General features: G+C 44.4%; 1 protein-coding gene across 1 annotated transcript in view; it reads left to right on the top strand.

Annotated features, from left to right (window-relative positions):
- UBXN2A (UBX domain protein 2A) overlaps nt 1–14,091 on the top strand; it is a 35,805-nt gene extending 21,714 nt beyond the window's left edge. Inside the window, exons 4-7 of the mRNA XM_075923416.2 lie at nt 2,451–2,560; nt 5,885–6,019; nt 9,652–9,813; nt 12,854–14,091. Coding sequence (XP_075779531.2) covers nt 2,451–2,560; nt 5,885–6,019; nt 9,652–9,813; nt 12,854–13,046 — 600 coding nt within the window. The 3' untranslated portion in view covers nt 13,047–14,091. The remainder of the gene's footprint in view (nt 1–2,450; nt 2,561–5,884; nt 6,020–9,651; nt 9,814–12,853) is intronic.
- Nucleotides 14,092–25,839: the final 11,748 nt, after the last annotated feature.

Here is a 25,839-nt window from a genome sequence, read left to right as displayed (position 1 = left end):
GGTCTGATTGAGACTCTGGCTGCTATATAAGTGGGGCACAGAATGTGTTGAGTGCACTGCCCAGTCACTTTTCTTTGGAGCAGTTTCAGCTATTACAGACTGAGGATTTGGACAAGGTGCTTGGAGGAGTGCGACTGACCACGTGGTTGCTCGACCCCTGACCTTCATGGCTTATTAAATCTAGCCAGGAAGGGATGATTGGCTGGGTCCACGTGATTAACAACATGTCTTTTAGATCTGGTATGGTTCCCGCCACCTTGAAAGAGGCAGCGATAAAACCGTTACTCAAGAAGCCTTCCCTGGACCCACATGATTTAAATAACTATTGCCTAGTTGCTAATATTCCCTTCTTGGGCAAGGTACTCGAATGGGTGGTAGCATTGCAACTCCAAGCTTTCTTGGAAGAAACAGATTATTTAGATCCATTTCAGTCTGGCTTTAGACCAGGTTTTGGAACCGAAACCGCATTGTTGCTCTGGTAGACAACTTACACCAGGAGATAGACAGGGGGAATGCATCCCTATTGATTCTCTTGGACCTCTCAGCAGCTTTTGATACCATCAACCATGGTATCCTTCTGGAATGCCTGGCGGAGTTGGGTATTGGAGGCACTGTTCTGCAGTGGTTCCTGTCCTACCTGTTGGGATGCTTTCAGAAGGTGGAGCTATGGGGCTGCTATTTGACCCTGTGGCGATTGTGTTGTGAGGTCCTGCAAGGTTCCATCTTGTCCCCTAAATTATTTAACATCTACTTGAAGCCGCTGGGAGAGGTCATAAGGAGTTTTCGAGGACGGTGCCATCAATATGCAGATGACACCCAACTCTGTTTCCCTGTGACATCAGAACCAGGTGTGTCAGTGACTGATCTAAACCAGTGTCTGGAGGCGGTGATGGTTTGGATGAAATCAAACATGCTGAAGTTGAATCCAGATAAAGACTGAGGTCCTGTGGATCAGGAGGCCATCTGTTTGGGAATGTGGCGTGGCACCTGTTCTAGATGGGGTTACTCTCCCCCTGAAAGAACAGGTACACAGCTTGGGAGTCCTCCTGAACCTTTTTTAACATTTGAAAACCAGATTTCTTCGGTGGCCAGGAGTGCTTTTAGGCAGCATCGTGTGATCCGCCAGCTGCGACCCTTCCTGAACAAGCATGACTTGACCACGGTGATCCATGCTCTTGTTACATCCAGACTGGATTATTGTAGTGCACTTTATGTGGGGTTGCCTCTAAAGAGCCTTCAAAAACTTCAACTGGTCCAGAATGCGGCTGCTTGAGTGCTTCGGCACCTGCACTGGCTTTCGGTATGTTTCTGGGCACAATTTAAGATTTTAGTTATCACCTATAAAGCCCTAAATGGGTTGGGTCCAGGGTATCTGAAGGACCATCTTCTGCCGTATGAACCTGCCTGGGGATTGAGGTCAGCTCGGGAGGCTCTGCTTCGTTGTTCCCCCAGTTGTGGAGATAAGATTAACATCTACGCGGAACAGGGCCTTCTTAGCTTTTGCTCCCAGGCTGTGGAATTCTCTTCCTCAGGATATTCTCATGGCGCCAACTCTAGCATTGATCCGGCGTCAGGCTAAAGCCACCCTTTTTACTCGTGCTTTTATTAATGTTTGAGTCTGTATGTGTGTGTTCCTCTTCTCAATATGTTTTAGCAGGTTTTATGTCCCTCTGAGGTTTCGTATTTTAAGTTTTTTACATATATTTGTATTGTGTTTAAACTTTATGTAAGCCGCCTTGAATATTTTAAATAGAGAGGTGGAGTAAAAATATTTAAATAAGTAAATATAAATATTCCATGTATTGAAATAGATCTGTGAAATCTTGCTCTGCTTTCCTTTACTACTCTGTGCATAATAAAGTTAACAAGAGTCTATCTGAGCTGTTTTTACTGGCTCCTCTCGTATCCAAAAGCCAAACCACAGGACACAGGCTTCAAGTGGCTTGTCCGTGATTGCAGAGCAAATAAGCCACAGATGGGAATTAGTTGCAGAAATCCTGTGCTCTAACTTCTCTCTTGAATCCACCTCTCCAGAGTCAAGTGAAAGCAGACCGTTGAATAATGCAAAATTCTAGATCTAGCATTTGTGGAGATAGGAGTTTGATAATTCTAGCGTCCGCAATGTGGCATGGGCGTGGGAAGATGAAAACTGATAGTCTTGGCTTGTGAGCTTTGATCCAAAGGCCTCTTAACATTCTGAATTTGCTTTTTAGTGGTGTACAGTGTTCTGCTATCAGGTTCTAGAAACGAAGGTATTTCAAAATGAGAAGTGTCACTTTTTTATTCTCTTCCCGTAACTGTGCTTTCTACTGACTATAATCCATCTGGGGCCAGTGCAAGACTTACGCTGATATAATTTTCGGTCCCTTGAGTGGATGAGCTAATATCATAAGAGAATGCTAGTATTTTGAGTTATGTTTTCCCATGACTTCATTGTTCTTACTTCACAGGCTGATATAGTTATTAAACTTTGGAAAAACGGATTTACTGTTAATGATGGTGAACTCAGAAGCTACACAGATGTTGCAAACCGGCAGTTCTTGGACTCAATTAAAAAAGGGCAAGTGAGCTTTACCTACTGAGCCATATTGTGTTAATATATTTTGTACAGTGCTTTGCTTATATGCTAATGCTGCATGAACTTGTAACACTGTTGATTTGCTTACAGTACAACAGCTCTGAATGAATTTATATTGCAGTTGTCTAAATTGGCCATTGAAGGTATGCTACGCTGCAGCTAGAAGGTGTGATTGCCGGCATAGGTAGACAGATTCATGTTGGCACAACTTAAGCTAGCACACTAAAAGTTAGCAGTGTAGATGGGACACTGTTGGCAGCTCAGTTTAGTCATCTGAATCCAAGCCTAGCCCCACTCGCTGGATCTATCCCATGTCACTGCCTGTGCCACAGTGCCCACACTGCTATCTTTAGCAAGCTCACATCAGACTAGCAGAAGTTTCTCTAGCCACACTGGGGATCACACCTACCAGCAGGCAAGACCTAAAACTTAGTCAACATCTAAAAATTAATTTGACTGTGAAAACTGTGCTCTGTGCAATTTAGTTAGGTCAACCTAACCCCTATTGTAGTTGCATCTAGGTCGACAGAACTCTTCCTACCTACCACTTTTCAGAGAGGTAAATTAACTACACTGTGGTTAGGTCTACACTAGACCTGGAAGGTCGGGTTAAGGTATGCAACTCCAAATACAGAAAATACGTAGCTGGAGTCGACATATTGTAAGCTGAGCTTGGCACCATCTTCACAGAGGGAGACTGACAGAAGCAAATGCTTCCATTGGCTTCCTTTACTCCTTGAGACTGCAATGAGCACCAGCGCCAATCGGAGCTGCCCTCAGTGTTTGATCTCTGGTGCAGCAAGTGGAGAGGTAGCCTGAGGATGGGGGCTGCTCTGGCAGTGCCTGAGCACCAGTTTACCAGTTACCCCGGTAAGCATGCGGGTAAGGCAGTGCTTACTGGATAACCAGTTAAACCTTTACATCCCTAATTCTGAAGGCACAGTAAAGAATAAAGGACAAGATCTAGTGCATGCCGGTAGCTGCACTGCTATATGAAACAGATTCAATGATTAATTTCAGGGCTGCGTACCAAAGAGGTGCTTTCATTGTGTTTGTGGTTGCTCAACCTATTCTTGCCTGGTCAAGTTTTGAGGCACAGTGGTGTGACCTTTTGGTGCGGGGAAAATGTCTGCAGCCTCTGCAGGTGTATTTTTGTAAAACTTAAGGTTAGTCAGGATTTCAATCAATTGCCTTTTGCCCCGTACTAATTCACTAATTAAGTTAAATCTAAATCAAGGTAACTATTTTTTTAATAGCTATATCATATGAATTAATTTAGCCATTATCTTTTAATTACAAATCTTATTTTCCACATTTTCAAGGCTAGTTCAGTATTAGCAGCACTTCAAAACATTAATTTTATAGCATATTTGAGATATTCTCCACTGTGAATACAACCTATAAGGACATGTGCTTCTATCCATAATCTCAGTGAGCAACCTGTCATTAGCTGTGAAGTATGCAACTCTGAATCTATAAATACCTTTATGGTGCTATGGAGGGGTGGGTTGGACAAGCTTCTCTTACAGCTCATAATTATTTCACTAGAAGTTTTCAGATGATCCCCTGGAAAGTTGTTAAATATGAATAGAATATTGCTAACCAAACAGAAATTTAGTTCACTACAGATCATAGGTATTTGTGATTCTATCTAGAAAATACAGGTTGAATCTCTTTGGTCTGGAAACATCTGGACCATGGATATTGCTGGACTACAGAGCCCCTGGACCAGAGGGGCGATTGGCCACAGGGTTGGCCGCAGCAGCCCTTGTGGCCCCAAGAAGTGGAGCCTAGTGGCTCCAAAGCAGTGTATTCTCAGCAGTTCCAGCAGGCCCTGGAGAGCGGAGCCACGGCTACCATGGCAGCCCTGAGCCCTGGCAGCCCAGGAGCCGGGAAGCCACCACGGCCCCAAGATAACGGTGTGTCCAGCAGCCCCAGGGAGCAGAGCCCCAGTGGCCCAAGAGCCACAGCAGCCCTGGCATCCTGAAACTGTGGCAGTGTTGGTGCCTGAGAGATGTGGCAGCCGTGGGACAGAGGAATCCTGGCAGTCCCTGGACATTGGCTGCCCTGGGGTGAATGGAGCCTAATGGCCATGGGGCAGCAGAGCTGCGGCAGTGGGGACTGGCCAGCGGCGGCCTGGGGGCAAGGGAGCTCCACTAGGTCTGCTGACAGAGCCCAGGGTCCCATCAGCAGAGGGATGGAATTGACCTCCCCTAGTTAGGGACAAGGGTGCCAGACCAGGGAGGTCTAACCTGTACTAAAATACATACCTTATTTTGCTTAGTCTATAGCTATACCTGGTCAATCAAATTGGTTTTTGAGAGATCTTTAAAAGGAATTCTTTTCCAGAAAGGTGGTCATCATCCCATCACCAAAAATATTACGCTGTAATGACATCTAGTATTATCATTTCACAATTTTTATTACATAAGAATGGTCATACTGGGTCAGACCAAGGTCCAGCTAGCCCAGTATTGCGTCTTCTGACAGTGGCCCATGCCAGATGCCCCAGAGGGAGTGAACAAAAACAGGTAATCATCAACTGATCCCTCTCCTATCATCCATTTCCAGCCCCTGACAAACAGAGGCTAGGGAAACCATTCCTACCCATTCTGGCTAATCAGTATTGATGGACCTACCCTCCATTAATTTATTTAGTAAATTTATCTAGTACAGATACTGGTGTTACATTTCATTATATAATGATGCTTCATAGAATCAAAATAACTGGATGGAACTTTGAGAGGTCATCATGTCCAGTTTCCTACACTCATGGCAGGGCCAAGCATCACATAGACCATCCCTGACAGGTGTTTGTCTGACCTGCTCTTAAATATCTCCCTAAGCAATTTATTCCAGCACTTAACCAACCTGACAAAGATTTTCCTATAGTCCAACCTGAACCTCCCTTGCTGTAATTTAAGCCCAATTGCTTCTTGTCCTACCTCCACAGGTTAAGGAGAATAATTGTTCTCCCTCCTCTTTGTGATAGCCTGATAGCTATAAAATTGAACTGTAGTTTGTGCAATATCCAGGATGTGTTGTCTTTGCTTTTTAATGTTTCATTTATTGGTTAACTCATAAGTCAGTAATTTGCAGGGGATCCCTATCTCATTCGTGTGACTTACTGCAATTATTTTATTAACACATATGCAGTATAATTTGTATCACTAAGTCCTTTTTTGAATGGACAAGCCAGCTACATATTAATCAGGGCTCTGTTTCAGATTTTAAACCATATATTGTTATTCTCTTTTCCTCTTTGCATTCTGAGAACCTTATTTTAATTTGTCCATTTTTTTTAAGGGAATTGCCATTTGAGTTACAAAAGACTTTTGATGATGAAGTGGATGTGAAGGTGGAAAATAAGAAAGATGAAGTGTATACATTAAGGAAGCCAGTATTTCACCCCTTCTCTGGACAAGGTTACCGATTGGGCAGGTGAGTGGTCTGATGGGATGTATGCCTTCTGAGAAGGCTGGGATAGGGGAGTGGTAACTCTTATCTTCATCCTTTATGTGATATCTATAGCAGTATTTTCTGCAATGATGCTATCCTGTCATACAAAGCTGGGTTGTGCCTGGCTGCCCAGTTGCGGCATGCCGGGCAGCCCAGCAGCAAGGAGCCCGGCCGCCAGCCCTCCACTGAGACTGTCGTGGAATGTCCATGGTCCTTCCAGACAACGGATGTTTCTGGACCAGGGAGTCCTGCATTACTTTTACTTACACACAGACACCCCCCCTCCCCTCTCCGGACTACGGGTTGAACCTCTGTAATCCAGGACTCCCTGGTCCGGCAACATCCGTTGTCTGGCAGGACCACGGATGTTCCACAACAGAGTGTCTCAGTGGAGGGCTGCCCGGCATGCTGCAGCTGGGCAGCCAGGCACAACCCAGTGGGGCTGCCTGGCAGGGCCAGGAGCTCAGCACTCCACAGCAGGACTGGACTGCCTAGCATAGCAGGAAAGGAAGTGGGGGAGGAATGGCAGGGCAGCAGGGCTGGTGGCAAGGGGGAACTGGCTAGGAAGGCTGGTGGCTGGGGTGGGGTTGTCCTGGGCTGGGAGAAGCCGGTAGCAGGGGAGCCAGACATAACCTTCCTTGATCCAGCAAAATCCCTTATCTGGGACCTGTCAGGTCCCAAGGGTGCCAGACCAGGGAAGTCCAACCATATCTATCTATTTTAATGCAGGAGAGTGCAATACTATCTATTTTTGAGTCAGTTAAAATATTTTGTTGTTAATGGGTGCATTATGCTTTTGTACTGTCTGTAACTTAGTATGCTGCTGTTCCACCACTTCATTTAGTGATTCTGTGTTTTGTAATAGATTCAGAATCAATCTTTTCTTAGTTAGCTTAAAATTTAACTTTAAAATTACATCTCCAAATACATTAACCAAAAAGACAGACTAAAATCTCTTTTATGGCAAAAGATTTGCCCTATAACCTTACTAGGTTAAAACCGTGTGTGTCATAAAGCTTTTATCATTAGCCTGGGCAGAGCACTAGAAAACTTACTTTAAGGAGCAATCTTGGCAGGGGAGAGATCAAAGGGTCTAATGTCTCCTTCATCTTTAATTTATAAGATTTAAAAGCAATGATGTTTCTTAAGTCAGTATAATAAGACTATTTTTGATCATGGATTTTAGCCTTCTTTCCTGCCACTAGGAGGCTTTACACATATAATTGTTCTCTTGCAAAATTTAATGTATAGGAATAGACTTGACAACTAAATTAGCTTTTTACTTATTCTCCATACTTGGCTAAACATTTGGCCAAATTTTGCCTTAAAGTGTTTGTCTTAGAACTAGCTGCTCTAAGAATCAGTTACATGAAATGTCGAAAATTACTTCTCCATCATATTTTTTGCAAGGCAATTGACCACTTCATAGTTGGGTAGCTGAAGTTACCCATTGTTAGATTTAAATGTATTTATCTTCTCCCTCAATGTGGCACACTCAATATTTATTTTCGTGATTTGGAGAACCGTTGCAGTTTAATTAGGTGCTTTAAGTAAGAGCAACAAATAGAGAAAACAAAAGGGAGCAGGGCACAAGAAGAGTAGAAAAGTGGATGGGTACAGGTGGATGACTGCTGACAGGTGATTTTAGTACTAATTTTAAATAATCAAATTAACCACTTCCCCAGTTGCCCTGCTTTCCCCTGGCCACTGAGACTGGCAGTGCTTCTGGCTACAGCCTGCTTTGTCTCTGTGAGTGCGTCCATGGGGGTCGCTGACAGTGCTGGACCAGGAGTGTTGCTGGACTAGGGAAGTCTGGATTATGGAAGTTCAACCTGTACTTCAACCATGATACAATGAAAAGGTAGACCACATAAATAGAGGAAGCCATATTTAACCCTTAATTGCTAAAATTAGTACATTGGAGGATCATTTATTTCAAGTACGTTTATTATCTATAAGATTTACATAATCTATAAGATTTAGGGGTGGCTTTCATTTCAGGTTTTAGAGCAGTGGTCCCCAACCATTTGGGGTTGCCGGGCGCCAGGGGGCGTGGCCGTTCGCCCGCCGGGCGCCCGGGGGGGACGGGGCCCACCCATAGCCGCATTCCGGGGGTCGGCGCTCTCCCCTCAAGCGCCGCGCGCCTGGCGCTCTCTCTCCCTCCTCCCCCCCCCCCCCAAGCGCCGCGTGCCCGGCGCGCTCACCCCCCCACCCCCAAGCGCCGCGCGCCTGGGGGCAGGCGCTCTCTCCCCCCCTCCTCTCTCCCCCAAGCGCCGCGCGCCCGGGCCGGCGCTAGCGCTCTCTCCTCCCCCATGCACCGCGGGGGGTGAATCCGCGGCGCCCCCGGAGCCGGCGCTCACCGTGCGCCACGCGCCCGGGGCCGGCTCCGGCACCGCGCATGTGCCACGTGCCTGGGGCCAGGCCAGCCCTGAGCACTTGGCGGGTGCAGACAAATGCTCCCGCGGGCGCCATGGCGCCCGCGGGCACCGTGTTGGGGACCACGGTTTTAGAGACTTATTCTACTGCTCCTAGAGCACAGTAAACATCACTAATGGGTGATGTGTAATCTATTTTGTTCATTTTAAAAAAATACCAGCCATACACACCACATTTTAGCCCACCAACAAAGTACTGTTAGTCTGCAAATTCTTTAAACTTCCAAAACTGTGTTAGTTTATTTCTGCCTGGTGAAGGAGACCTAGGCAATGGAACATCAAATCCTATTATGTAGATGTCTTTATCACTTACATCTCTCTCTCTCTTAATCTCTTAAATAATTATTTAAATTTGCAGGTGAGACCCATCGTTGACCAGGCAAAGTCATTTTGTGTTGATTCAATTTATTGGAAAGTTGAAGACATTAAATATGTGTAATAATTTTTTTATTATGTGCTTGTAAAAGGGAAGTAAAAGAACAGTTTTAAATTTTTAGGATTTCAATTTCAAACATTCTTCATTTTACTGAATAGTTGCCATACATAATAAATTTGAAATAGAAACTTGTAAAGCTGCTGTTACTCTTTCTGTAACTAATTTGAATTATTTTGTGATTTGTAACCGTAAACATTTTCTTTGCACTAAAATGACAGTTGAATAGGTGACTCAATTTTAATTTTATTAGCATATATTTTTTTATGAACTCTAATCATAACAGTCATGACTTTTCTGATGGAAAAACAAAAATAATTATTTAAGCCTTTCACCCAGCATATTCTGGAATAAAAAGTAGTTAATTTAGCTCATTTAAGTGGCAGGATTGTTTATGCAAAATTTGGTATTTGTAGGTAATCACGAAGTATGACTTTATTTTGCACAAACAAATCCACAAACTCTTCAAAATATAGAATAGATATCCTTTATTTTTATTAACAGAAATATGGCATTCTCTCCCTTAACATCAAGTTTAAAGTTTTCAAGTTTAGAGTTGTTGCGTCTCTCTAGTAAAGCCACAATCTCAATTTGTATTCCTAGGCTTGCCGCAACTGAGTTGTGCACTCTGACGGGATTTAGAACCTTTTAGAAAGGTTTCAATTCACTCAAAAAATAAGTTAATGACTGTTCTAGCTTATGATTTTTATGTGGACTGCTTAATCTTGTTTGGCTTTTCTTTTCAGTGCAACTCCAAGAATAATTTCTAAAGCGAATAATGACCTTGAATTTGAGAACAAAAGACCACTTCCTTCAGTAACACTAAGTGATTTGGAACCAGTCACTAAGATCCAGATCTGGTTAGCAGATGGGGAAAGGATAGTACAAAAATTTAATGTTTCTCATAGGTAAGATTATCTTATCACTATCATATATAAGCATTGGAGGTGACTGTCCCATTAACCCTTTTACACTAATAGGTCTAGAAATTCTGTAAGTATATGGTCTCTCTTCTGAGTTCTTCTCAGATACACAAAAACAAAAATTATTACTTTTGTCCTTTGAAGTGTGTAGGAGCAACTGATCAAATTCATGATGTACATGCGTGCAGCAGAAGGGAAAACAAAACCTAACTGTTTATTAGTGTAACTACCGAGTTAATTAATTAATCAATATCTGTGTAATACCAAATTTATCAAGGCGTAACTCTTGGGTTTTTGTCATTTTACTGAAAGTTAAGTGTCTTTGAGGTTTCTTGCTATAGGAATTATAGAGGGTCATCTAGGGGCAGTACAGATTTTTTTTTTATTGTATTGTTTATCTTTTTTTTTTTGTACAGCTCATTTGTTTAAGATCACTGGTCTTCAAAAAGGCAAGTGTTCTCACAGGAAGTACTTCTTGAGAATTTGTATGAGAAACTAATAAAAGCAGCTGGTTGTTCATAGCTAGGAATAAATAGTAGTGGTAGGTGAGGATGGGGTGGACAATGCAACAGATAAGAGGGCTTGAAAAATCCACATAGCAGAGTGAAGCAGAGAGCATTCTCTGACAAATGCCATCAGTGTCTAAATACATAAGTTTTCCCTCTTTATAATTCAATACATTTTCAGGCCTTTATAGCTGCAGAGAGAACCTTCCAGACATGAGCTGATAGTAACCCAGTGTCTGCAGATATAGGAAGATTCAGGGCCACTGCTGCTCCTAGCTTTCCAAACTTAAGCAGAGGTGACAAGGATCAGGAACTCATCAACGTTCATTGCTGATCTTGCGAACCCTGTGAGCCGAAATGATCTGGGTAGATTTCAGATTGAGTGTACTGCTGAGGCAATCGGCTGGGGAGGAGAGCCCAAAGCCTGAGGCTGGATGGGAGAAGGAGAATAGCACAAATTTACACCCCACAAAATGCATCCAGGGAGAAGAACAGAAGTGGAAACTCCATTCACTCTTACATTAGCTGGGAGATAGAGTTAAAGGATGGGGAGGGGGAGTCAAGAGAAATAATGTTTCTTGTCCTGCTCAGCAATTAAATACATATATGGGGAGGTGATCCAAATTTTAAGAGAAACCCATGAGCATGGTGCAGATGCTAGTGAAATCCCAGCATCCTGCAGGGGGGAAGAGCACTTATTTAGGTGTCTGTTTTGACAGCGTGGGTAGAATACTTCAAACCAGCCTGTGGATAGTGTCAGGGTGTCTAGTATAGCTTACAAGCTGTGCAAGTGGCTGTGATGAGGGATGTGAATATGTAAGCAGTTAACATTCAGGGTTACTTGAAGACGCCCTCCACCCTCTCTCTACGCTGCTGCTTCTGTATCGGAGACAGCAGCGTGGGACAGGGCAGGAGGGAGCTGGTGCTTGCAGGGAGCTGGCTTTGCCTCTCCCTACCCCCACAGCCACTTGCTGATACAGAGGCAGCAGAGCAGAGTGGGGGGCAGACAGTTCCTCAGGAACTGCCTTTCCCCATGTGTAAACACTGAAAATTTCAGTGGTTTCATGTTTACCAGAATAAACATATTTTAACACCCCGAGCTGGGATCAACTTTTAAAGAAGATTGGGTTGTAAAACTACAACTTTTCAGTGATCTTTTCCTATACTGTGTTACATTGATAGCACAACTGTGTAAACATATTGAATGAATACCTTGTGCTATGTATCTCTCTGAAGCAATTAAAGTGATCATAAAGCTTACTATCAACACCAGTTCAAGTTATATTGCGCACTCTCTAGTACACTGTATATTAATTTATACCAAGTCAGGATGGCAAAATAAGGATTGCTTATCAGTTAGTCTGTCTCTGAATTCAGCAAGATACTAAAAATCTGATAGGATCCATTTGTTTAATATTCACTGTCTCTAAAGTCCGTATTAACCAAATGAGTCCATTATGACGATGGATTGTTAATATTGAGAGGTGCATTTGCATTTTTGATTATTAAACCTATTGGAGGGCTCAATATTTTGCCTATTCTAAAATATATAGGATTGAAATTCCTAATGTAAGTTTTCATTCTAGTACAAATAGATTCACGTTCATACCAGTCTTACCTGACACATTGTACTTGAAGCTTCAGGGGGTAGCCAAGTTAGTCTGTACAGGATAAATTTAAAAAACAAAAACTGGTCTGATACCACTTTATAGACTAACAAAACATGTAGATGGTGTCATCAGTTTTTGTGGGCATGAGTAGAACACCAGCCCCTTTCACATAATCGTATTGTCACAAAACATTTAAAATGACTATTCCATCATAGTACACCAATGAGCTTTTGTGATGTGTTGTGAATATATATATGTGCTGTTGTTAAAAATCATGGAAATGTCAAAAGCAAATTCAAGGGAATATCTTTATGGAACCATAATATCCTTAACCTGTATAATCATAAACATGTTTTTTCATCGGAGGGCCAGAAAATGGCTAAAAGCATTCTCGAGCATGTGTACTACTGTGGTTGGAATAAAGTTTGAGTTAAGAGACAGTTGTGTGCTTCTGACCTTAGATAGTTCAGCTGTAAATTTCAAAACTTCCAGCATTAATCTAGTATTAATTTAGTGCTGGTGAAGGGTCCCAAGTGACAGGCCTAAAGTCACAGAGCAAATAGAATTTCAGGGTAGAAGTAAGGAGAAAACAGAATGAAGGCACTAAAATGTGTTATGTTCAGCTAGCATGCTAGTTGCTGGGTTGTAGTGAATGCAGTTGGAAACGTGTTGTGTAGAATACTTCTATGGGCTTTGTTCTAACTTGGGGCTGCAAAGGAGAGAATGCAGAGTATATAAAAATGAGTTGCACTAGCTGTGCAAGCATTGTACTTTGCAAAATGCCACAGATCCTGCATACGTGCTGCATTGTGTGCATGACTTGTGCTCAACTCCCACACTCTTTGGAAAACAGTGGACTCAAATACTTAGAAGCACTTTAACTTGCTGGATTTTATTTTTCCTTTTCAGAATAAGCCATGTCAGAGACTTCATAACAAAATATCAAGGATCGCAGGGAAGTGTTCCCTTCAGCCTGACCACATCTCTTCCTTTCCTAGAGCTGCTAGATGAGACACTCACTCTGGAGGAAGCTAATTTGCAAAATGCTGTTATTGTTCAAAGACTTCAGAAAACAACTGAGCCTTTCAGAAGTTTTTCATAGTGTTTAGTTCTAAGAATACCTTGAGTATGACATGCTGCTGCAAGTAATGGCCAAAAAGCCATAAAGACTTACCCAAATAAATTAGGTTTCAACTCACCAAAAGACTATATATAAAGTTGAACTAAACTAGACAAAACCAAAAAAAAATCAACCCACTGAACAGCAATATCTGGATGCACTGTATCATCTCCACAAAGCTGCACTCTTAAAAAGCAAAATATGTGTCATGCTGTAGTTTGAGGAATTTTCTAAGCATTTCAGTGTTTGGATACTGACAGTAATGAAGCATCTTCATCTAAGTTCCTCCTAGCTAGTAAGCACCGATGGTTTTTTAAAGGGATGTTTGGGTTGAAATCTTGACTCTAAAAGATTGGTGTTATACCAGCAACTGCAATGAAAATTTATCAAATGTATTTTTTCTTTTCAGTTTGGACAGTGAAACTAAACTAGTTGGTTTCACTCATTTTTCCATCAGGCAATTTCAGGTTGTGATTATTTTACACTGTTTAGATTTCAGATGCTTTAATGACAGATTTGCATTTAAACATTTCTCACTATTTCCATAGAACCTCTTATTTTAAATAAATCATGAAAAGCTGCTGAAATTTAGGTTGTGTTAAAAGTTACATTTTGGGACTTTCCTTTCAAAGCCGGTTTTACAGTTGTGCATAGAAAATGTAAGATGGGAATGAGTTGGCACCATTGCATACTATATGTAAGGTGCATCAATGTAACTCTTGAGATCTGGTATTTCTATTGGTTAAAGTAGCTGCTTGGCTCACTGGCAGTTCTGTTCTTATCACCAATGGAATGTCACAACAGGTGTGCATTCAATTACTTGTGCCACTAGCAGCATAGACCATTCTGACACATGTAAGACACAAGCACAATCCAAATTCTAATAGTAGACAGAAGATGGCTATGGAGATATGTATATATGTAGTGAAAATACAAACCTCCATCAAATTGCAGAGTTAATTTGCACATGTAAGTCTTCCAATAAATCCAAAATCTTTATTAGGCAATAAAGATATTTCCTTCTCTATCCATTTGTTTGTTCTTTATATCAATCCTCACTTTCTGTTCAAGTTTCTTTTAATTTAAATGTATAAAATATGCCCATCATCTTCAAGTCCTGTTCCTATGGCCAGCTACAATTATTGTTCCATACTTGACTTGTTGAGAAACTAATATAAGGACTACAGATTTTTGCATATAAAAGTTTGAGCCATAAAGTTGGTAGATTTGTGAATGGAGCCATAACAGTCCATTAGATTTTATTTTCCTGACTCTTCCTTGTAGTGTCAACTGTTTTTGTGCTATAAGGGGGAAATTGTTTAGTTTAATATGTTTATTCACTACAGTAAAGTGTGAGTGGGTGTTTTTTGGAAATAGAAGATTACTGCACTGCAGTGACCTTAGTTCTGCATAAATCCAAGAATACTTGAACTCTGGGTGATTTACCTTAAGTATGAGTGATGTAGCAAAACAAGCTGTCCAGTGTGAGTATTGTGGTTTGAAATTTAGCTTCTCAATACTCATTCAATGGAGAGTTGGGTTCAAAAAATTTATCTAAAAATTAAGTTTCAAAAATATTTGTACAAAGTTAGTTTGCACCACTTAATGAAGTTTATGCTTACTCTTCAGCTTGGATAACATGAATATCTGGCTCAATTTTGCTTACTGTTGATTTCACTTGTTGACCTGTGTTAGCACAGCACATGGAATGTTCAGTTCAAGCCTTCTCTCGTTGACTCCCTTCCTCCCCCGTGCTAAGCAAGTGTGCATCTACACAACAGCGCTAAAGTCGAATTAAGCTACACAACTTCAGCTACATCAATTGCATAGCTTAAGTTGCAATTGACCTTGGCTTTTGGTGCTGTCTACACAGTAGAAGTTTGAAGGAAGAACACTCTTCCACTAACTTCCCTTACTTCTCGTGAAATATGAGTTACAGGAGTTGGAGTAAGAAGTCCTCCAGCTTGACATGATTTTGAAATAAAAGCTTGTAGTATAAATGCCCTTTTTGTTTTGTTGTTTAAAAATAACATCAGTTCCGAAATAACACTGCTGTATAAATGTACCCTAAGTGTGTTAAAACCGTACCCCTTTTGTTTTCTGACAAAATAGAAAGTTGGGTACAGATCATCCTGATTGTGGCTGCAGTTGCAAAAGCTTTAAATGGATGTGCCATTATGCAAATAGTTTATAAATGGAACTGTTACAACTATGAAAAACATTTGGATCCCTGAAACTAAAGAGTTGACTGTATTAGCCAGTTTTGGAGATATTTATTCCACATTGTCTCTATCTGTTGACCAACTTAAATGTAATTTGATGCTTGGACACTCAGTGGCTTTTAAAAAAAAAAAGAGGCAACATTCATACTTGGATTTATTTTCTGCAAGTCAGGAAATAGGTCCACACATCTATACTGCTGCAACACAGGATAGGTATATTTGTTGGGATTCACTGTTTATATGTTTCTATACAACCTAATCTGTTGGTTGTACAGTAAAAATCTGCTATGCATTTAAACTACAGTAAAATAAGCCTGCTAAATGTATTCATCTTCCTTGTGGCATTACTAGCAGACGTACCTGGAGTTGCTCGGGTCTGTAACTGAAGGAATTCCTTTAAAAAAATAAATGAAAAGTATACATGTTATTTCAATTATTGCATTTTTCAAAAATTAAGGCTGGAGTGAGAGCTGGGGTGGGGAGTGGCAGGAGGCAGGTGGCTTAGGGAAGAGAGTTGGAAGTAGGAGGGCTGAAGTCAAGGCAAGTGAGAGATACAGGACTTGTGGAAGGAGGACTTACCGGGCTGCCTGTAGTGGCAAGGGTGGTGCTGCTTGGTGGCAGGCAACGCCTCCCAGAGGGCCAGGGCAGTACTCCCCTGCCAGCTGTCCCCCCTCTCCCCATTGCCTGTCCTCATGGCCTATAGGCTTCCTTGGGGGGGGGGGGGGGAGAGCAGGCTCCAGGGACTTCCTCCCTCTCTAGCAGTCCTGCCCCAGCCTGCAGGAAGTTGGGGGGGAGGAAGAGGCTCTGGGGGCTCCTCTCACAACCCCCCACCCCATAGCCTGCAGACTCTCCACAAAGCAGGTAAGCTCCAGGTTTGGGGCAGAGGCCTCTTTACTAATGTGCTGGCAGGCAAGATGGCAGAACCCTGCTGACCACTCTTGGTGCTGCAGCTGCCCCCAATGGCCACTCTCAGTATTGCATCCCTCCCATCTCCATGCCCCTCCCTTTTGCATTCCTCTTCTCTCTGCAGGGTTGGCCTTACCGTGAAGCGAACTGAGGCGGCCGCCTCAGGTGCCAGACTGTGGGGGAGGCACCACTAGGATCTGTCAGTCCCCGTAATACACGAGGTTCGAAGGGATGCCGGAAAGGATGAGACCACAACTGGGGGTTTCAAAAGTACAAACTGATTTTATTTTGATGGCGCCAGACAATCATCAGAATAAAAATTAAACAGATTGCCAGACAACACAAAACAATTCCCTGAGGCTTTTCTAAATCACAATAATTCCCAATAACTGCCCAGGGGTTAGGAACAGTTGAATTAACACTGGTATTATCCATAGGGCTGACTATTTACACAACTTTATACAAGGAAACAGTAAAAAATCTAAACCACAACTATTTATAAACTAACTTAGTAACTTTTTAGCCACTGTCACTTGGCAAGCAATAAGGACAACTAAAAAATCAATTAGGATAGGGATGATGGCGGGGGAGGGGGGGGTATACCAGTTCTGGAGACAGCAGGAACACAAGTACCGGTCACACGCTCATAAACTGTCTCCACTCGGGTCGACCAACTCGGAGTACGCTCAGTAAGACTCAAGAGCGGGGGGTGCAAGGCGTCTGGGTGATCAGGCCAGGCGTTCACTCAATGCGAATCCCCAGTGAGAGAGGGGCTGCCTGCCTGTTTTATTGCCTGTGAACTTATCACCCCATAGGTTGGTTTTTGCTGCAGTGGGTGGAGTAGCAGGCCTGAGCACCAGTCAGCCCACTGGCTGATCTGTTACTGCAATGGGTGGAGTGAGCAGGGGAAGATTATTAATTTACATGCCCTTATATGGAAAACACTCCACCTCACAGACAGAGCCCCCTATACCAGCCTCAGAGGTATTACAGGCTATGGCTCCCTGCGACGGGCAGCCATTTCTGATGTTCTGTCTCGGACATGCCCCCGTGGCTGTCCGGAGCAAGCGGTAAGGGGGTTGCCTAAGGTGAGAGCGCACGTAAGGGTAATCAGCAAGAAGCCAATTGGGTAAATTGAGGTTCTGGTGAGCTGCTGTCTTCAGAAAGGGGAGAAAGGGAAAAGTAAGCAACAGTAACAGGGAAAGCGGAAACAACTCTGTGGATAAGAGCTTTTGCAACAGCAGTGCCCACTAAAAAGGCTAGTAACACAAGAGCACATACAATCAACCACTGCTTAATGGTGGATGCCCAAGTACTCAGTCCTCAAGAGGAAAGTTTTGTTTGCCACCAGTCCCATTCTTCCCGCTGTTCGTGAATCCGAACTGCAAGTGAGGTCAGCTGTTGGGTGATGGCTGAAACGTTGTTCCACCCGGGCTTGAAACGCAAACAGTATTGGTCCTTAAACCTGGGGTCAAGGTCCTCGAGTGCCATACAAAAGTCCTTCTGCAATATAACCTGTATCATTATACGATTCTTTTCGGCATAATGAGCTAGTACAGTAAGAGCCAAATCGACTTGTCGAAACCCTTCAGCGGTCAAATTAGTGAGGGCTTCGAGATTGTGGGACATTTGGTAACATATTCCCAAACGAAAGATTCAGTGGCAGACTTAAATTTTTTCCATCTTGATGGTTCTCGTCGGCTCCGGAAGTCAAACAGCCGGTGGGGGGCTCGAATGGGTTGGTACCTGAAAAACAAAAAGGGGACAAACAACGCCCTCAAGGCGGGCTAATTAAGATCGAAGAGAAAGCCAATTGTGATGGACTAACGTAGGTTGCTTCAATGCTATTTAATCCCTGTACAAAGACTATCTTTCCAGTGGGGGTGTGGGGCATATCGGGGGGGATGATGGATACCTGTGCCCCCGTGTCTAACAAAAAGGGGATAATTGTCTCATTTTCGGTAGTCAGGTTTTGATAGGGTCGAGGGTCATTTAAATCGGGCCGAGTGACCGCTAGGCACTTGGCCTCTCCCCGTTTTTTGGCTGCGGGGGAATAGGGCGATCTTCCCACCCCAATTTCACATCCAAGTCTTTCTGTTGATCACTATTCATTTTCCTAATAGCTTCCTTGGCGAGTCCCTTATCCAATAAAAATCCAAAAATCTTACGCTCGATGAACGAACGCTCGGGGTATTTGGGTTTGGGCGCCATTTTGGACCCTTTCACCAAAGTAGAGGGGGTTTCAAGTAGGGCGGCCTTTAGTGTTGCCCACTTCACCCTCTCTACAGCATCGTATAGTCGGCCAATAGGTTGTCCTGTGTATCCCCTTAGCCACAGAAGAGCCCCTGTGTCTAGATTAGGGCTGTTGTCCACGGCTAGGGTAACAGCCGCATCTTCTATGGGAATCTGAGTGGGATCATCAACAAAACGAAATGGGTTTTGTGCTACCGTCTGAACGTTAGTTAAGTTGAGGGGGTGTGCGGTGGGATCCCAGAGCAGAATAGAACTCCCAGCGATTGCGTACATAAGGGTAGTGGAGTTATTCACACAATCAGGTGGCATCTGTACTGCGCGAAATCCCCCTTGTATTTGGAGGTGCGCGGCAGCTGCGGCCGTTACAGGCCAATGATTATTCGCTGCCAATACTCCCCCCATAAGGCCCCGCGACCAACTCCCGGTACGGGTTAACGTTAAGGCTTCCTCCCGGTCAACCCAGTCACTCCCCTGTTCCAAGGCTAATCTCCCTACCCAGATTATAGGAGGCTCATCTGGACGTCGGGCAGTATCTGTGATGAACTCCTTCATTTCCGCCTTGGTTCGGGGGCGGGTCTCAGTTACCTGAGAGGTATTCCCCTGACCATCCATTTTTAATCGGGTTACAGTCACAGGGAGGGCCTCCGGTACAATCAGGTCGGGAGCTGTGGGTATGGTTGAACTCAGGGTAGTCAAGCCAGGGTAAATGTTTGGTGGATCATGAGAGCCTTGGTATGGGGGAGGAAGCTGTGTCTCTAAAGGAGGCATCTTTGGCGCCTGAGGGGAAAACTCCGGTTCTCCCTCCGACTGCGAGTGCGCCACCCCACGGGCGCAATTTGTAACGGCCCCATGGTAGACGGTAACTTTATCAAGGGCTGCTGCTAGGGTATTGCAGATGGCAGCCAGAACATCCTCTGATTTATAAGAATCGGGGCGTAGTTTTTTAACCTTTTTTATCCCATCTAACCTTTGGACCAATCCTATTAACAGGTGGTGTGCAGGTGATCCATGTGGGGCTCTTGGCTCGGGGGCCAAGATGGAGGGGGCTACCCCACAGAGTTTAATTACCCTGTTCACCTCTTTCCAGAGGCTAAGAGGGTTTGAATTAGGGGCTGTCTCACCCACTTGAGTGAGACACGGTTGAAGGCTATTATCAGCCGGGGTGGCCCTGAAGGTGGGATGGCAAGTTAGCAAGCAGCCCACATCGCTCAACCCCAAAGGAATGGTGTAGGTCCTACAATCATGGCCGTGTCCTATGACACAGACCCAGTCAAAAGTGTTAGGGGCCCCTTCGCGCTGTCGAGTACAGAGGAGGTGGTATTGCAAATGATTAAACTGATCCTCCTCAGAACCTGGGGTCTCAGTTTTAGCCCAGGGGCAACTATCAGAGTTGTCATGGTCTCCGGGGTTCCGGCATCCTGTTCGTGACGCCATGTCAGTCCCCGTAATACACGAGGTTCGAAGGGATGCCGGAAAGGATGAGACCACAACTGGGGGTTTCAAAAAGTACAAACTGATTTTATTTTGATGGCGCCAGACAATCATCAGAATAAAAATTAAACAGATTGCCAGACAACACAAAACAATTCCCTGAGGCTTTTCTAAATCACAATAATTCCCAATAACTGCCCAGGGGTTAGGAACAGTTGAATTAACACTGGTATTATCCATAGGGCTGACTATTTACACAACTTTATACAAGGAAACAGTAAAAAATCTAAACCACAACTATTTATAAACTAACTTAGTAACTTTTTAGCCACTGTCACTTGGCAAGCAATAAGGACAACTAAAAAATCAATTAGGATAGGGATGATGGCGGGGGAGGGGGGGGTATACCAGTTCTGGAGACAGCAGGAACACAAGTACCGGTCACACGCTCATAAACTGTCTCCACTCGGGTCGACCAACTCGGAGTACGCTCAGTAAGACTCAAGAGCGGGGGGTGCAAGGCGTCTGGGTGATCAGGCCAGGCGTTCACTCAATGCGAATCCCCAGTGAGAGAGGGGCTGCCTGCCTGTTTTATTGCCTGTGAACTTATCACCCCATAGGTTGGTTTTTGCTGCAGTGGGTGGAGTAGCAGGCCTGAGCACCAGTCAGCCCACTGGCTGATCTGTTACTGCAATGGGTGGAGTGAGCAGGGGAAGATTATTAATTTACATGCCCTTATATGGAAAACACTCCACCTCACAGACAGAGCCCCCTATACCAGCCTCAGAGGTATTACAGGCTATGGCTCCCTGCGACGGGCAGCCATTTCTGATGTTCTGTCTCGGACAGGATCCAGAGTGTAGAAAATTGTCTGCTGCTGGTGCATATGTATTCTCTCTGCACTACCATGAGAGGAGTAGAACAGGAAGGCAGAATTGAGACCTTTCAAAGTTTTGGCCCAAGTAAGGGGACATGGGGGGGGAGGGTCATTTGAGCTCCCCACCTCAGATGCCAAAATGTTGTGGGCTGGCCCTGTCTCTCTGCCCCATCCCTTTCTGCGTTATGGGAAATAGTTCCCTGTTCCCTGTAATTCCCATTTCCCAGGCACAAGCAAACCCTGACCTTGGTTTAAGTTGGGGTGAGAGGAAGCTGCATACCAAATTTGGTGGTCCAAGTGTTTACAGATTAGGAAGAGTTCTTGAACAAATGGACAAACAGATACAATCTAAAAGACATATTCTCTGTGTCTATTGCAAATACAGGAGGCTCCCGACTTGCAACACAATTGGTTCCTGGGGAAGCGGTGCAAGTCAGGGGCGTTGTAACTTAAACTCTTATTTACAATAGGCACTGTGCACCGTCATAAATGCAGGGCCAAGGACGTAAGTCGGGGTTTGGCCCTTTCTGCACTTACAACCATTTTTGTAAGTGCAGGGGGTCGTAACTCGGGTGGCTGGAAGTCGGAGGTTTCCTATATATCAGTGTAAAGCACAAATGTAACTTCTCTGCCTCTTGCAACCAAGGTACAATTTAAGGGAGAAACTGAAAATTAGGTTAAACATCTTCATTTGTGTATTATTCCTCTGCTTCTGTATATCCAATATCTGGAAACACTTTAAATTAGAATTTGCTTTTTGTTCTGGGTTACCCTCTGGCCCCCTTTAATAAAAAGAGGGACACTAGACTTTTGCTTAGGTTAGTCTCTTTCTAGAATAACATTTGAATTAAGGCTAATTAGTGAGAGAGAGACTGGTGAAATGGCTCAAATAAAGAATAGCTAAATAGCCTCCAGTGCAAGGCATTTTAAGGGCCTGATCCAAAGTCCATGGAAGGCCATGGAAAAAACTGCCTTCAATGGATTTTGAACCAAATGCAAAATAAGAATTGAAATTGTAGACTAATCTTGCCTAGATGAATGAAAAATAAATTATATGATCTGAAATAATGCTGGACTGTCCAGGAAATACTTTGAAATGCCTAGTTCTTTAATTATGAAAAATTACTGCTACAAACATTTTTGGCAATATAGGTTACAGAGGAGTTAAATATCAAATGTATTGCTTAGTTTGCTATAACTGCTCTGAATCTAGAGCTGCTATTTAGAGAATTCAGTGAAATAATTACAGTAGTGGAACTGCTAAAAATCAGTCCTCCCATAATGTGTTGTACATATGGATTAGTTTAATATTTCTGGGGGGCATAAATTCCTATTTTATTTATTCTAAACAAAGAAGGAAATGTAAAAGTGAGTTTTGCTCTACATCTGCAAACTGAAGTTCTTTCAAAATAAGTAATCCACTTCAAGGCTCCAGTTGAGTAACCATTGTAAAGCTTCGCTAATTATGTGTAAAGCAGATTCTTTTTCCCTGGGGTAGCAAAATTGATTATAGAAAATTTGTGGTATAGAAACAAAATAATTAACTAAAAGCACACTAAGCCTAGGAGTAATAGTGCTAAAACACCCATGTCAAGTTTCAGCCTGAGGTGGCTATATTTGATTGTCCAATTGCCTGAAAACAGGTGTGCTGACAGATCTGATGTGTTATAGACAAGTAAAAAGCCACTTGTAATTAACAATGGTGCAGCTGAATGTTGGTTATCTATAAAGCCACACATTGCAGGTGCTTTTCTTTTATCCACTCACAGCATAGATTACTTGTCTGGATCTTCAATTATTTTTGTAATGTGATCTTTACGGTTTTTAAACAAGAATAGAGGTATTCAGGTGGACCCTTGAAGCCCCAGTATCATAAAATTTTAGAGTAACCCATCATTTTTAATTGAAACTAAATTAATATAAACTACAGTTGAGGGGAAAATGCAGTTGGGGATTCTTATTCTCCAATTATAAGCTGAAGAGCAATTTAGTCCTGGGGTTTGGCATTTGTGCAGCTGAACTAAGGGTCTAGGCACATTCCCTCAGAAAAGGGTTTTTCAGTATGTGACTATTTTAAAACTTGTATTTATTGGGGGAGGGGCAGAGAGAGCACCAAGAACTCTCAAGATTAAAGGTGCTGTCATGTAAATCTAATGTCATGTGTTGACAGCACTGGGATTGGAAAGCAGTTAATATTTTATGTATGTGGGTTGCTAACTGTTGCACCATCCATGTGACTGTCCCAAGTGGTGGGTGAAGCTTCTGCATGGGGAGGCTGTAGCTCCCCGTCTATCTCTTCTGCCTGTGCCCATGCCAAAGCTCCACCCCTGCTATGCCCAAGACCTGCTATGCCTCTCCTCTGCCATTCCCCACCCCCTTTCCATTGTCTCCTCCTCTCTTCCCTGCTCCCCACCCCCATCTCACTGCATTCTTTAAATTTATTCTCAGTGCATGCTTGGTTTCCACAAGCCATTTTTTTTCAAAAATGGGGTTTTTTAGGGTCCACCCAAAAATATTTTTGAATATTCGTGTTCTGGAATCTAACAACTAGCCAAGGGGTGCTGGAACACGGGGGATCCAGGGTCCAGAGTGAAATGTGTATCTGTCTTTCACTGGTTGGCCAGCTCAGCTGTAGGACTCCCCTCTTGATGTTGGGCCTGTCAAAGCTGATGCTGGAGAAACTCAGGTGGGTGGAACTGGAAAGCGGTGAATGGTGTGGTAAGGGGAGGAAGCACATAGAGGAGAGGAGGAAAGAGGTGGCTGGAGGGGAGGAGGAAAGAGGTGGCTGGAGGGACAAGTGGCAGATGAGGCGGCAACCCACATAGCGAGTTGGGGGAAGGGATGAGTGAATGGGGAGAAGGGGACTGCAGTAAGTGAGTGGCAGAGGGCCAAGCAGGAACGGGAGGAGGACCTGGGGAGCAGGTGAGTAGCATGAGGGGGAGAGCGGAAACCCACCAACAAGGAAAGGGGAAGACTAAGGTATGTCTACACTTGCACCCTCTTTCGAGAGAAGGATGCAAATGTAGACATTCGAAATTGCAAATGAAGCCGGGATTTAAATATCCCATGCTTCATTTGCATATTTGCGTTATGGTGCTATTTCAAAAGAACAGACGCTGTTAAGATGCGGTTATTTGGAAAGAAAACCCTCTCTCGAAATAACTGGTAAACCCCATTGTATGGGGAATAAGGGTTATTTCAAGAGAAGGGTTTTCTCTCCAAATAACCACGTCTTAGGGCTATTTCAAAATAACAGACACTGTTATTTCAAAATAGAGCCATAACACAAATATGCAAATGAAGTGCAGGATATTTAAATCCCAGCTTCATTTGCAAATTCGAATGTCTTCATTTGCATCCCTCTCTCGAAAGAGGGTACAAGTGTAGACATACGCTCACCCAGGAAGGGACTGTAGCAAGCATGGGGGGAGAGTGCTAGAAGAGAAGAGGACTGGGCAGCTATCTCTGCAAGCCTGGTTAGGCTAGGGAACCCTCCTCCCCCCAATATGACTCCACTGAGACTAGGTGGAGGGGAGAAGAGGACTCTGCAGCAGCTCAGGCTAGGGGAAACCAAACCCACCACCACTCCACATACTAGCAAGGGGAGCAGAGCAGGGAGAAGGCAAGGGGAGGACTTGGACAAGCAAGCCGCAGCTGGGCTGGGGAAAGGAGAGCGTGGGAAGTCACCTGCAACTCATAGAATCACAGAACACTAAAACTGCAAAGGGACCTTGAGAAAGCATCAAGTCCAGACCTCTGCAGGACCAAGCACGGTCTATATCATCCCTGACAGACATCTGTCCACCCTGCTCTTGAATATCTCCAGTGATGGAGATTCCATCCAGCTGGATGAGGGGCTAGGCCTGGATCACCATGCCTGGACAGAGGCTGATTTTGTCCTCCTCCCAGCTACTGGCCAGCCTGCCATGGGACCACCACCAGCCTCTCCTGCAGCAGATGGGGGCTGGGATGCTGCAGCCAGACAGCCATGGCCTGACAAGGGGCTGGGCTCAGATGGGCCGAGTCCACTCCCTACCCCTGCCATGGCACGAGTGTGGCTAGGCTACCACCAATCCCTCCCATGGCAGATGGGGACAGGATCACGGGGCCTGCTCCAGGATCTGGGCTGATGACAGGCCGTGGGGATCAGGCTGCAGTGGCTCGGCCTGGATCACCATGGCCAGGTGGGTGCTGATTCCTCTCCGCCCCGTCCACTGCAGGAGCAGTGCCAGGGCTAGGCCACAGTGGCCAGATGGGGACCGCCACCAGCTCCTCCCAGTAGCCTGGCTGGGAGAGCGCCCACCTCCCCTGCAGCACACCCCTAACTGGTTCTTTCAGCCCGCCTGCCTACTGTTGCCAGAGTGGAGCACCCCAGCCAGCTCTAACTGGAATGGTGCACTGCCTTACTTTCACCTCTGAGGAGACCCCACCCAGAGCAAACAGGGGAGGGAGGAAGCTGAGCAAGCCAGAGAAATTACTGACTTGGGCCAACTGAGCAGGGAGTAGGTGGAGGAGGAGGAAGAGGAAAATGGGAAGCAGCTAGGAGAAAGCCCTCTGTGTCCACTCTAGCCTAAGACGCAGGGAGGGGACTATATGGGATGACAGGCTAAGCAGAGAGTATGGATGTTAGATAGTGTGTAATTGAACAGTCATGTAACGGCATTAAATTTGAGTGGTTACACAATTATTTGATAGTCCCCGGAGATGGGACCGGCAGCTGGTTTGCTCCTAGCCCCACTCCCAGGGAGTCCTCTGCTACCCAATGCTGCCACTTCTGTATCAGAGGCAGCTGCGCAGGGTGGCAGGTAGGAGCCAGTCCACGAGGGGAGCCAATTTAAAAACCAGCTTACCGCACAGATTGGCTCCCGCATGATACCCTGTGCTGTTACCTCTGCTACAGAAGCAGCAGTGCAGGGTGGCAGTAGCCCTGTCCATGAGGAGTTTGGACTCCCCCACAGACAGGGGCTGCTGCCAGGGAGCAGCCTTCGTCCAGAGTGGACCCAGCTCACCATGGACAGAAGCTGCTCCGTGGAATGCCGAAGTAGCCTCTGTTTACAGGGGATCAGCTCTAGGAGGTAGCCAGGGC

The sequence above is a fragment of the Pelodiscus sinensis genome, chromosome 3 (genome assembly GCF_052426305.1).
Source record: "Pelodiscus sinensis isolate ZL-2025 chromosome 3, ASM5242630v1, whole genome shotgun sequence".
Taxonomy (NCBI): domain Eukaryota; kingdom Metazoa; phylum Chordata; order Testudines; family Trionychidae; genus Pelodiscus; species Pelodiscus sinensis.
Note: the sequence above shows the minus strand (reverse complement) of the source record. Positions and strands in the feature narration are given on the sequence as shown.